Below are 14,432 nucleotides of genomic sequence, written 5' to 3' on the forward strand. Positions count from 1 at the left end.
TTATAATCCCAAACTTCACATTCATTATTACTGGTCACACACAAATAACTTACGCAATATGCCTGAAGCAAAGGTAAGGCTAAGAAGATATTTATTAAAATCAAAGCAAGTCAACCTGAATCCCTATAGAACTAGTGTTGATTTTACTTTGAACCCGAAGTTATGAAATCTTGCATGTAATTATAAATCAGAAACCAGTATGGGCTCACTTTGAACCAGTGGCAGCAAATCAAGCAAATTTCATTCTTTCTTTTTAAAAGTACTGTTATTTGACTGGTAGTTTAGGAGACTCTGCCTTGAGCAGAGTAAGTATTTCTCTGCTAAGTGGATGGATGAATTTGGCATATCTGGCTTTGGAACAGGAATTTCACAAGGACTTTTGGATGCAGCTGTGAGATCAAGAAACATGGATTGGAGCAGGACAACTAAGTGGATTCCTAGCTTTAAGTTCATAAATTAAGACCCACTTGGATGGAAGTCTCCAACATCACATCTCAGGGCTTTTTCCTTGAACCTGTTCTACTTAGTACTTGGAAAAATGGAGAAGTTGAAGGAGAAAGCTAAAAAAGTAAAAGCAAGGGGGGCAGGGAGAGCTCCAAAATCTTTTCAATTTATTAGAATAATGAGCCCAAGTCAATAAAATGGATGCAGTATAATTATTTCCCAGACTTGAAAGGGTATGTGCAGCCCTCATAGTAATGATCTGTCCTGTATCTCCCACAAGAGGTCATCCAGCCTGGGGCAAAACACCTCAGTGACGGGAAACCCACTATTCCCAAGGGAGCCACCATCTGAGGGACAGGTTCAATGACAAATACAACACTGCACGTTTAAGTTGAAAAGAAATCCGTTCTAGGTACAGGGGGTGGGAAGATCCAGTTTTCAGCAGTTTTTGATTAAGATGACCTCACAGAGTCAACTGCTAAAAGAATTAACATTATCTTTACATCTATTAAGAGACGTCCATTAACAAGAGCTCTTCCCTCAATTTGTGGTGTGAAAACTTTAAAAGATACTGTGATATGTTGGCATATACCTAGGAAAACGTGGCTGAGAGAACGGCGGGTGTCTGGTTTGGGGAGATGAAGATACCAGTGGTTCATGACAGTGCTGAGAGGGGCACCAGGGTCCCGGAAGTGAAATTTACACTGTGATGGCTGGAGCGATTCCCTTGGACAACGGGAGCCAAACAACGCCATACGAGACAATTCAATGCTGTAAGAGATGAAGACTCCGCCCTCAGAAATGTCACCCAACTTGTCTTGCACAAGAAAAAGCTCTCTGTCACGCGAGGCATTTAAGGAGAGATGGGAAATAATACTTGACCGGGAGTCACACTCATACCAAGGAGATAATGACACTGGTTATTGTGTGGATCAAATGAAAGAAAAAGTGTTAAGTGTGCAGAATACTGCATAGTATAGGGACTGGTTCTCTGTGAAAGATGACACCCAAGGATCCCTCTAATTAGGAAATGAACTAGACTTGGTGACAAATAAGGTCCATTCGGACCCTATGAGTCGATGATTTCATCTTATTAATAAGCCAAACTAATTACTTCTGCTTCAGCATTAAAGGTTTATATTGCTTCGAATTATAATGCATACATCACATCTCCCCCACTTTCACAATCTATATTAAAACCTATAAGATCCAATCCTATCGCGCCATAACATTAAATCCTTTAATAGTACCTCATGAAACCTTTTCCTCTCTTTCACTGTTCATCACTTGCATAAATGAAATAGAGGGTGCCTGTGTGAAAGCGGGGATAATAAGTATTTTGGAAAGTTCAAGGAAAATAGGAGTAACTCAAAATATATAAGGATTCACTGCAGAAGGTCATTCTTTTTTTTCTTTAACTGAAATGCTCCCATAAGAAGTCAGTAATATGAGCTGATCATACTTACTCCTCTGATTTGTGTTCACTGTCTACTGATAAGATGAAACATGCTTATTCAACTTTCATGTCTTTATAGGCATTCTTGGCCTTAATGAGAAAATCGAAGACACACTCTTCTATGTAAAATAGATAACCAACAAGGACCTACTATATAGCAAGGGAACTATACTCAATATTTTGTAATAACCTTTAAGGGAAAAGAATCTGAAAAAAAAAGATATATGTATATGTAAAAACGGAATCACTTTGCTGTACACCTGAAACTAACACAACATTGTAAATCAACTAACTTTAATAAAAACTTAACTTAAATATTAAATGGCTTAATTTTTCAGATCCCCCCCCAAAAAGAAAGAAAATTGATTCAAAAATAGTGCCAAAGAAATAGATGAAAACCTCTCCTGGGAAAGCTCTGGATCAGTGGAGAGGAAAGAATTTGGAATTCTTTGGAAAGAATTTGGAATTTGGAAGTAAGTAGAAAAGGGATAAGGACTGGGAATAGGGAGGAAAGATGGAAGCGACGGTTTTCACACTGCGTTGAATTCCCTTAGAAATAGTAATAGTATTAATGTATTATATAAGCAGAAGTAAACTCCAGATTCTATAAAGCTTTTCTGACTCAGGCAAGCATCCCGTGCTATAACTTCATCACACACACAAAAAGATGTCCCATCTTAACGATCAGAGTCATGAAAGTCTCTGTAAAGCAGCTTTCAAATAATCTGATATAAGAACATGACTCAATAAATGGCAAAGAATGACGATTTAAATGATTTTGCTACCTCAGCTGAGAGAGAGTTTATACAGTGTGGCTATCTCAATGTATCTGAGATGGGAGCATGATTTACGTAGCCCCACAGGAGTCTATTACACGTGAAGCTCCCAGATAGAGGCAGGTGCTGGAGGCTGATTCCTGTCGAGGATAGTTACTGGCTCTATAGCACGTTGCTATCAGGAATGCGTGTGAATGAATTTCTCTCTTCTCTCTGCTTCTTTGAGGTTCACACATTCCAGTCACCAGTCACTTTTCTGACCAAAAGGTTCTGTAATTGGGGGTGCCTCCTTCCACCTTTTGGTCTCTTCCCAGAGCCTCCCATTGATGGTACCCAATGGGATCCAGAAGCCAAGGAAGCCAGGGGATGCCAGGTGAGGGACACACAGGGTAGAGGATTGATGGGGTGGGTAGGGAGCTAAGTGAAGAGTCACTGCCTTCTTTCCTGGGTAGGGGCATGGGTGAATGGATGGTGACAAAGTCAGTGGGTCACTTGTGATCTCAATTTCCTTCTTTGCAAACTGTGAATACGCAAAATCCTCTCCTTATACAAAAAAATACCAGTGAGAATCAAATGGAATCATGTGGAAGTATTGTTTTAAACTCCCCACAGTGCTATGTATATGTCAATCTTATTTCATTTTTTGGGGGGGGTTTATCTGTTTGGTTCCAATTTGAGGGATGAGATCAAGGGGAGAAAAACATGATCTAAGTGGTGGTGAAAATGATAACTTTAAGAGAATGATTTTGTTCAGCTTGTTTGGTATGTTATGTGGACATTTTAAAACCTAATAACTAGGGCTTCCCTGGTGGCGCAGTGGTTGAGAGTCCGCCTGCCGATGCAGGGGACACGGGTTCGTGCCCCGGTCCGGGAAGATCCCACATGCCGCGGAGCGGCTGGGCCCGTGAGCCATGGCTGCTGAGCCTGCGCGTCCGGAGCCTGTGCTCCACAACGGGAGAGGCCACAACAGTGAGAGGCCCGCGTACCGCAAAAAAAACCCCAAAAAGCAAAAAATAAAACCTAATAACTAGACAACGATTAAGTGGCAACGCTGATTATGAAAAAGACTAGACCACTGTGTTCATACTCTTATTTTAAAAGTCCTTAAGACACAGAAGAAATACTTCTTCGCTTGCTAAACTTCACGAAGGCTTAGGCCTTTTTTCAACTGAGAGAGGGAATGTACTCCACTCAGAAAGGAACATATGATGCACATATGATGGGTGAGCACAGAACATTCCAGCACACTCATGGCTCCAAAGCCAAGCAGCTGGCCCTTTCTGGACTCTCAGCGACCCTCAGGTGAGACGCCCTGCAGAGCTGTACCTGTATGTGTCCTTCGATGAGCCTTCAGGTGAGAACTTTTTGTGTACACTTTGTTGCATCCCTCAAAATCACATCTGTGGATACGCCGTTTTCTGGAGTCTGGGGATTCAGACCTTCTCTGGCGTCTTGTGCTCTCAATACTAAATGGTGAGATTGAACTGGAAAAAGAAAAAGTAGATTTAAATGGTGAGCAATACAGCACTCTGTCTGGTTCCAGTGCCATGAGACCTGAGGCTCATAGTCTGCAACTTCATACAGACTCAGGGTCCCATGTCCACATTTCCCGCTGTCACCTTCTGGGACACATTTCATTTCTTAATCTTGAAGGCAGGCCGCTAGACCTATTTTTGATGAAGCACTCTTAGGGAGAGAAAGACATGCTTAAAATAACAACAAAATGACAAAAACAAAAACTAAATGAAAGCAGTGGTGAGTGAGTAGATCTCTATCATCAAAAGAAATAATCTGGCAGTGTTAGAACTATCCCTCAAAGTTTTGAACTTGTGAAGACACTTACAGAGAATATTTTAGGAAGACCTGCCATAGACAAATGACAAAATGAATGCATTTAATAAGTAACATGAGGGTCTGAATTGCATGTGACAACATATACAATCATGTAAAATCACAACGTAATTTCAAAACAAGTAAGGTCGGGTTGAAAGAAATGACATCAGTACATCAATAACATGACTCATGACAAGCTATTTCAGTTCTGTAAAATGCACCTGACATTTGACTTTTCTCGTTGGTGGTTTTTCACGGTGAGGAGTAAAGTTCACTGTATTGAAAGATTAGCTGTACCACATTATGAAAAAAAGTTTTCACTATGAGATTTAGCCCTGACTTTTACATTGTTTAACCTTAATGCCACAGTAGAAAAACAGGATTAGTTTGTAATGTCAGGTAACTGATTAACATGTACTTCTTCCAACCTTAATGTCTTTTGATTGAGATAGAAATGAAGAACATGACTCATCTTCTTTAGTTATTCATGAAGTTCTTGAAAATTACAGTGAAATACACTAAAAAAAAGAAATCACCCATATTCCTATTATAAAAAATCTACCACTATTAATACTTTGACATTACTTTCTTCCAGGTTTTCCATGCTTTGATGGGGTTTAAAATTCCTATTAATAAATCAATCCTTGAAAAACCTGAACACAACAGATAAAGATACCCCTCCCCCCTTCTATCATATCATTATCCTGGTCCCTTCTCCTCCGAGGGAAAACCTCTATCATCAGCTTTCTTTAAATTCTTCCAATTCTTTAAAATCATACTCACTGATATATATCTGCATTCATGGAAAGTCATTATATTGTTTGGTGTTTTTTAAGAGACATATAAATAATATGCTGTTCACATCATTCTGCAAATTGTTCTCCACTCGACTTTTGTTCATTTGACACCAAGGATCTGAGATCTGTTCATACTGATACACTGTATTGTTTATTTGAAATGCTATATACTACAATTCATTGATTCTAAGATGAATATTTTAATGTCTCTAAAAGCAGGATGCTTCTGACATTTGACAGCTTGTCATAGTTTGACATATTTTTTTTTCTTTCTTAGTGGTATATAAAGTAATGTTGTATTTTACAATAGATGGTGTTTTAACCTAGATCAGGAGTTGGTAAATTGTTTCTGTAAAGGGCTAGATAGTGAATATTTTATTTTGACTGAGAGTCATACAGTCTATGTTGTAACAAATCAACCCTTCAATTGTTGCATGAAAGTAGCTATAGATAAATATATAAACAAACAAGTATGGCTATGTTCCGATAAAACTTTATTTACAAAACAAATAGTGGGCTGTAATTGATCCATGGGCTGTAGATGGTTGATACTTGACTCAGATGAAATACGGGAGTAGTCCAAAGAATATCATCCCAGCATTTTAAAATCCATTTCCTAGGTGACGGACATATAAATTATTTCTAATATTTCACTATGACATTGCTCCAGTGAACTTGTTTTGAATGTCTCCTTCCATGTACTCGCCTTTTAGGTTTTCAGTGCATCTTTTCACTTGTATGAATAACAGATTCAGTAGCCAAAGCTTCATGTTATTAGATAAGATCAAATATAAATGATGTTTATCTACTAGTATCTTAAACAGTTTTGTGCAAGGTTTCTAGTAGTTGAAGGAAGAACATACGGGACAGCTAAGACACTTTTTCAGCCTTCTTATCACTCAATATGGATTTGTGGTTTTCCACACCACTGACTCAGTTGTAGGGATTGGAGCCTATTGTGAAAAGAGTCAAAATAGTGTGACAGGTCTGCCCGTGAGAGAACAGCTTTAGTCACTCCTAACAAGATATGTTCTGGCATAGGCTGTGATTTTTGCAAATAATTAAGACTGTGTGTGTGTGATAATAGGGCAACAGTAATTCACTTCTTGAATATCTAGTCATAAAAACAAATATGGACCTTGTCACTGGGGGCCCTCAAAAATAGAAACTTTCACGTTGTGGTATGTTTGACATCTTTCAAATTGAGAATATGATATGGTATTTGTTTCCTTCAAATTATAACTTAAAGTCTATAGTAAGAACGCTTTGTTTTGTACAATAATTTCTACACACTAGTATGCAGAAGTCTAAATGTAACTAAGCATAATCACACACACATATTGTTTGCCCATAGTTGACTTTAGCTATTTATCTTGCTATGTATACATGTATACAGAGAAAAGTGAAACATAAATCTGAAATAAAAAACTGAGTAACTACTAAGTAGGTCTTTAAGGGACTGAAGTAATGCTGCTATATAGTCAATCAACTACTGAACTACATGGCAGGCAGAGAAGGGGAAGTAAGGGCTATAGAATGGTATAAAATTACTGCACTCAGAGCTTCCCTGGTGGTGCAGTGGTTGAGAGTCTGCCTGCCGATGCAGGGGACACGGGTTCGTGCCCCGGTCCGGGAAGATCCCACGTGCCACGGAGCTGCTAGGCCCGTGAGCCATGGCCGCTGAGCCTGCGCGTCCGGAGCCTGTGCTCCGCAATGGGAGAGGCCACAACAGTGAGAGGCCCGTGTACCGCAAAAAAGAAAAAAAAAAATACTGCACTCAGATTTCTGAATTTACATTAAATGAAGACAGGTTAGGTGGATGGCCTTAATGTTCTACAAAACTTCATACCCTGGTTTTCCTCATTTTAAAGTGAAATGTTTTAGGACATTATGAAGTACCACCACCTAAAGGTATCTGCGTAAAGATGATGATGATGATAAAAATAACGTTTAAAAAGTTATGTGCAATGAATAGCTGGACCCAGCAAAAACTAGCTTTAAAATGATATTCAGTGGGTAAAATCTTCCCTGGTTCCCCTTTTTAACTGGTAGAGACATCCTCAGAAGACATCAAAGAAACTTAGGCTAGCCTGTACCTTTCAGAACTTATTTTGATCTCTTTGTGGAAAGGCAGGAAGGTAAGTGGGGCTGAAGTGAAAAAGAATAAAAAGTGCAGAAGAGCTTAAAGAACACAGGAAGAGGAGAGGACAACCCAACTCCACAGAGGACTGCTGCTGTACTGGGGCCCACGGCATGATCCTACAGTTAGGGGGCACTGTAGGTGGAAGACAATTGTGTGTTGCATGTTTGGCCATGCCAAGTCCATGGCAGGAAATCTGATAGTCACGGTGCTGGTACCAAGTATTTTTGTGTCTCTGGAGCCCAGAACATTGTGGGCATATAAGAAATGTTTGCTAAATAGAATGAATGAATAGATGGATGAATGGAAGAGTGTATTAAGTCAGGTATTCCTGATTTTTAATTTAATATAATCAACTAATTAATGAATCTTTAATTGGTTAATTAATCCTTACCAGGATCCTTTGACTGCAAATCTTCCAATAATGGTCACTCAATTCCTCATTCTTACTCTCATTTCCCTAAATTTCATGTTTTAAATGCTATAGTATACAAAGTGGCTACTGAATATCTGGGATTCTGGGTAACCATTAAAACCACATGTACATATAAGTGCCTTGGTTCTTTGCTCTAAGTTCAAGAGAATGGCATTCTAAAGCATGGCTTACAATTAAAATCCTCAGTGGGAGACTGCTGAGATCCCTCTGAACACGTATAAGACAATGGTGAATGAAAGAAAAAGCTTCCCTTTGATCCTAGGTAAGCATCTAGGTGAGTGCGAAAGGGTGAAGGAATGATTCTAACTCATCCTGCCCCATCTCACTCTGGGGCTCAAAAGCCCGGTATTTGGTAACAGAACAGCTATAATTACATGTTGGGTGTCTCTGTTCTGCCCTTCCTATGTTTTCTGAAAGCCATGTGCCTTTCGTTTCCAAAGCACTTCAGGTATCCTCAAAGGCACACACACTGACTTGTGTGCTTCAAAAGTTGGCCTTGTTCTGAAGAATGGAAATGCGCAAGAAACTACTGCCTACGCCAGCAGAGGATTCTTCCAATAATCCTTGGTAATAAGCCCGGTATGATGAAAATGGTCAGGGTAAAAGAGTTGCTAGTGTGTTCCCAGACACTGCACTAATAAACATATCTGTGCAGTTCAAAAGAACAATCACTAAAGGCCCATTCCCTTCCCCAGAAGGTTCCACCATTTAGAAAAGTGAACGAATGCCCGAGGGGGCCTCACAGGCACTGCGTTGTAATAATTAGACGTAGAGAAAACAAATGAGGGCATCACGCCTTCAGTTACACAACAGTCCCACTTGGAATGGCAAGTTAAATTAGAATTAAACCCAGAGAGGCTCGAAAAGTCATATCCAGGAACAGCTCTATTTAAATAGAAGGCACCACACGGCTGCCATGAAAGAAATGAAGGTTAACTGTAATCAGCATGTAATAAAAGGCCATTTGTCACGTGTGACCTGAGTGTGATGAGACACCCTTCACTGAAATTGGAGTTTCTATAGGAGTTAGAAAAAAAAAAAAAAGCCAGGACATTCGTTTAAGGCTGGGAAGGGAGGACACACGCATCCTAAAATTTAAAACAAGAGCAGAAAACAGAGGGATAGAAGGTGCTTCAGCAAATTCACATATATCATCTCAACAGAACGTCAAGGAGGATGGCTGAGGATAACCAGGACGGCTGACATTTACAGAATGCTTAGCATGTGCCAGGCACTGCTCTAGATGCTTTAAGCTTAAAGCAACTCACGAAGGTCAACATTATTAGTACCTCTAGTTTACAGATGAGGAAACTGAGGCAAACAGAGGTTAAGACCGAGGCCAAAACAAAGTTGGTGACCACACCAGGATTTGAACCCAAGTGGTTGATTGACTCCAGAACCCAATCCTAGTTAATATGTTCTATGGACTCACGTAAACAGGAATATAAACCAGCATATAACACAATATGAAAAAGCAACAAAATAATCTGTATCATTTAAATTTCCCCTCTAATCCTATTATAGAAAACAACAGCACATAAAAGCATTCTTAAATATAGCCTGCTATAATATACTTTTCTCTTGAGAATTTTAAGGTAAACTGTTTTATTAATACTGCCAGTAGAGGTACTCAGTATAATTACTTACTATTAATCTACCTTAAAAAATACTGTCTTAAGGTTGTTGTAAAATATGTATTTCTTTCCAGGGACATGTTTTTAGAAGACTGAGTTTGGCAGTGGTAAGCGATTAAGTCTTCCTTGACCATCAAGACCACAGAACTAGCTCCTTCCCTGCCATTTTAGCTTATTTACAATTGTACCAAAAAGCATTTAGAGTTGGTTGCATGACAGAGTTACCTTAAGGGAAGGGGGAACATTCAGTTTTAAGAGTATATTTTGTACTGTTTTCCAAAGTTTGCTTTAAAATCGTTTTCAACAGGACATAAATATCACCTATGGGAATTCTGAATCAGCTTCTGCCACAGAAGAGATGGAAGCAAGAACTACTTCCTTGTTAGTAAATCAAACACCATGTTGAGAATGAAATATCGAGCCCACGCCATCAAAAAGTCTAGAAACAATAAATGCTGGAGAGGGTGTGGAGAAAAGGGAACCTTCCTGCACTGGTGGTGGGAAGGTAAATTGATACAACCACTATGGAGAACAGTATGGAGGTTCCTTAAAAAACTAAAAATAGAATTACCGTATGACCAAGCAATCCCACTACTGGGCACATACCCTGAAAAAAACATAATTCAAAAAGCTACATGTACCACAATGTTCATTGCAGCACTATTTACAATAGCCAGGACATGGAAGCAACCTAAATGTCCATCGACAGATGAATGGATAAAGAAGATGTGGCACATATATACAATGGAATACTACTCAGCCATAAAAAGGAATGAAATTGAGTTATTTTTAATGAGGTGGATGGACCTAGAGTCTGTCATACAGAGTGAAGTAAGTCAGAAAGAGAAAAACAAATACCATATGCTAATACATATATATGGAATCTGAAAAAACGGTACTGATGAACCTAGTGGCTTGGCAGAAATAAAGACACAGACGTAGAGAACAGACTTGAGGACACAGCGGGGGACGGGGAAGCTGGGACGAAGTGAGAGAGTAGCATTGACATATATACACTTCCAAATTAAAATGGATGGCTAGTGGAAACCTGCTGCATAGCACAGGGAGATCAACTCGATGCTTTGTGAAGACCTAGAGGGGTGGGATGGGGAGGGTGGGAGGGAGGCTCAAGAGGGAGGGGATATGGGGATATATGTATACATATAGCTGATTCACTTTGTTGTACAGCAGAAACTAACACAACATTGTAAAGCAGTTATACTCCAATAAATATACAAAAAAAAAAAATCGAGGCCACATGCCAAAAAAAGAATTGACGAGAATTTCAGTTAAACCGGAGTTACATAAATCTTAGTAACTGAGATTCTATTCACGCGGACAAGCCAGACATTTGTGGGTTTTTTGCCGGCTTTCTCTTAGCCAGCAGATGGCTCTCAGAAGCAGGGATCTTTATATTTCTCTTCCATACTATCACAGACTCTATCTAGCTTCTATCAAACCATGTCGGTGCCTTTTCTATGACATGAATTGGGGAAAAGGCGTTAGATGCATTCACCCTCCAGTCCCCAGAAGCTACATTCCAAGGCAGCACAGATTCACTGATTCACAGATGCACCTCTTTCATTCCTGCCCATAGTTTCCTACAGAAAATGATTTTTGAGCAGATTTGAAATTGTAAGATTAGTAGTTGCCAATCTCTCCAGAAGCTGTGACTAAAACATTATACACCACTTTACATTGAAATCTGGATTCAATAAAAATAAATCCATTTCACAAAATGTATAAATCAAGAGTAATACATTTGCTGAAACATGTCCCAAAGCTCAATCCTGGCATACATTCCACTAGAATTTGACACTTTTTCATATGAATAGAACGTGTCAAAGTGTATTTCTAATTATTATTCTAATATATGAAATCTCCTACTAATTAAAATATAATGGGTTTACCAACGAAGTTTTTTTAGGTGGGTCTGCAGATAGATTCATAGTATATCATGATTTTCCTTAAAAATAACAGCTGATACTAAGTATTTTTCATTACTATCTAGGACCACTAAAATACTCAGAACTGTTACAGGCTCTGCTGTTTTCCTGATTCATCATATTTTAGCAAATAAGTAAAATCATAAGCTGTGCAAGCAAAAAGTAAAATAGATAAACAGACAAAAATGAATCATTAATGGCATTTGCTGTGATTGCTTATACTATCAAACTTTTATGATGAATTGATATTACAAGTTGAGAGAGGATTATTTGTTAACAAAAAAGATCCATTTAAGATATGCGATATCTATTCAAAAGTTTCTTTTGGGGGAACACTGTAGGCATTGTAAAGACTTTTCCCCACAAAATCAATTCATAATGCCGAATGGAACAAGGGTCCTGAAACAAGTGCGGATTTCTTTTTTTTTTTGGCTGTACCTTGCGGCTTGTGGGATCTTAGTTCCCCAAACAGGGATCAAACCTGGGTCCACAGCAGTGAAAGCATGGCGTCCTAACCATTGGATGCCAGGGAATTCCCACAAGTGTGGATTTCTGAATTACACTGGACATGGAACAGAAGACATATAACCTACTGAAATATTCAGAAGAACGTTTCCACAGAATTTCTTTAGGGAACGTTGGGGTTTAAATTATGTTTCATGCCAGGAGATATAGCTTGATGGATCATTTAAACCTAAAAAAAATACTTTCTAGGTCTGAACGGAATTAATTAATCAGAATGCCTTTAAGGCAGACGCTGTCCTCCTCAGGTTGGCATGAGCCCTACAACTCCCTGTTGCCTTATAAGGACAGCACTATGCATTTATTTTATTGGTGTGGCCCTTGAACCCATCTGATTTTGAGACCCTCTAGAATTGTGCTAAGTTAGAAAAATAAGTTCTCCTTATTTCATTAAAGATAAACTTTAAACTCCTTAAAAATGAAGATGTGGTCACATGCATGCCTCTCTAGAAGCTGGCATATCAGTAGATGCTGGAAAGGGTGATGGGAAAGGAAGAGAGAAAGGAACTTGGGAAACACAGTCTACCTCATGAGGACGTTCCCAGGGGCACACACTGGAGTCTCACCATAACACTGCTCTAGGGCAGAATTTGATATAAACAGGTTAATTTTTCCATATCAGAAGGATCTTCTTATAAGGCAGATTCAGTCTTAAGGTAGTTGTTTGGATATACCCTAGGCAAGGACAGTATATAATAAGACTCTGTGTCTTAAATATTAAAACATATATAAATTGTTCCAAATATACAGTTCTAATGAGATATTGTAAGGGAACCATAAATAAACTTTTTAAATGACCATCCACACAGCCTCCATCTATTTTATGTTTGTCATTAACCAGGTCTATGTTCCACTAGAGATTTGTTTTATTAAAGAGCACTGAAGTTATATCAGATAACTATCTGGTACTTACATAAATTATTGAAACAGTTTTTAATTGCTCAATACAGGTATATATAAATAACAAGGCCAGATTGGTTCAAGATGGCGGAGTAGAAGGACTTGAGCTCATTCCCTCTTGTGAGAGCACCGGAATCACAACTAGCTGCTGAACAATCATCGACAGGAAGACACTGGAACTCACCAAAAAAGATACCCCACATCCAAAGACAAAGGTGAAGCCACAGTGAGATGGTAGGAGGGGCACAATCACAATAAAAGCAAATCCCATAACTGCCGGGTGGGTGACTCACAAACTGTAGAACATTTATACCACATAAGTCCACTCACTGGACTGCTTCTGAGCCCCACATCAGGCTTCCCATCCTGGGGGTCCGGCAACAGGAGGAATTCCTAAAGAATCAGACTTTGAAGGCTAGCGGGACTTTATTGCAGGACTTTGACAGGACTGGGGGAAACAGAGACTCCATTCTTGGAGGGCACACATGAAGTACTGTGCGCATCAGGACCCAGGGGAAGGAGCAGTGACCCCAATGGAGACTGAACCAGACCTACCTGCTAGTGTTGGAGGGTCTCCTGCAGAGGCAGGGGGTGGCTGTGGCTCACCATGAGGACAAGGACACTGGCAGCAGAAGTCCTGGGAAGTATTCCTTGGCATGAGCCCTCCCAGAGTCTGCCGTCAGCCCCACAAAAGAGCCCGGGTAGGCTCCAGTGTTGGGTCATCTCAGGCCAAAGAACCAGCAGGGAGGGAACCCAGCCCCACCCATCAGAAGACAAATGGACTAAAGTTTACTGAGCTCTGCCCACCAGAGCAGCAGCCAGCTCTACCCACCACCAGTCCCTCTCATCAGGAAGCTTGCACAAGCCTCTTAGATAGCGTCATCCAGCAGAGGGCAGACAGCAGAAGCAAGAAGAACTACAATCCTGCAGCCTGTGGAACAAAAACCACAATCACAGAAAGATAGACAAGATGAAAAGGCAGAGGGCTATGTACCAGATGAAGGAACAAGATAAAACCCCAGAAAAACAACTAAATGAAGTGGAGATAGGAAACCTTCCAGAAAAAGAATTCAGAATAATGATAGTGAAGATGATCCAGGACCACAGAAAAAGAATGGAAGCAAAGATCGAGAAGATGCAAGAAATGCTTAACAAAGACCTAGAAGAATTAAAGAACAAACAAACAGAGATGAACAATACAATAACTGAAATGAAAAATACGCTAGAAGGAATCAACATCAGAATAACTGAGGCAGAAGAACAGATAAGTGACCTGGAAGACAGAAAGGTGGAATTCACTGCCACAGAACAGAATAAAGAAGAAAGAATGAAAAGAAATGAAGACAGCCTAAGAGACCTCTGGGAAAACATTAAACACAACATTCACATTATGGGGTTCCAGAAGGAGAAGAGAGAGAGAAAGGACCAGAGAAAATATTTGAAGAGATTATAGTTGAAAACTTCCCTAACGTGGGAAAGGAAATATCCACCCAAGTCCAGGAAGCGCAGAGAGTCCCAGGCAGGACAAACCCAAGGAGAAACACGCTG

The 14,432-nt window shown here is 39.7% G+C and overlaps 1 protein-coding gene across 2 annotated transcripts in view; it reads right to left on the reverse strand.

The window, feature by feature from the left end:
• The window catches only part of KLF12 (KLF transcription factor 12), a 452,957-nt gene that overhangs the window by 22,501 nt on the left and 416,024 nt on the right, over window positions 1-14,432 (reverse strand). For both annotated transcript variants that reach the window (XM_081214998.1, XM_081214999.1), the window contains exon 7: window positions 4,003-4,160. In XM_081214998.1, coding sequence (XP_081071124.1) covers window positions 4,003-4,160 — 158 coding nt within the window. The remainder of the gene's footprint in view (window positions 1-4,002; window positions 4,161-14,432) is intronic.

This window comes from Mesoplodon bidens, assembly GCF_964165515.1.
Source record: "Mesoplodon bidens genome assembly, chromosome: 17".
NCBI lineage: Eukaryota > Metazoa > Chordata > Mammalia > Artiodactyla > Ziphiidae > Mesoplodon > Mesoplodon bidens.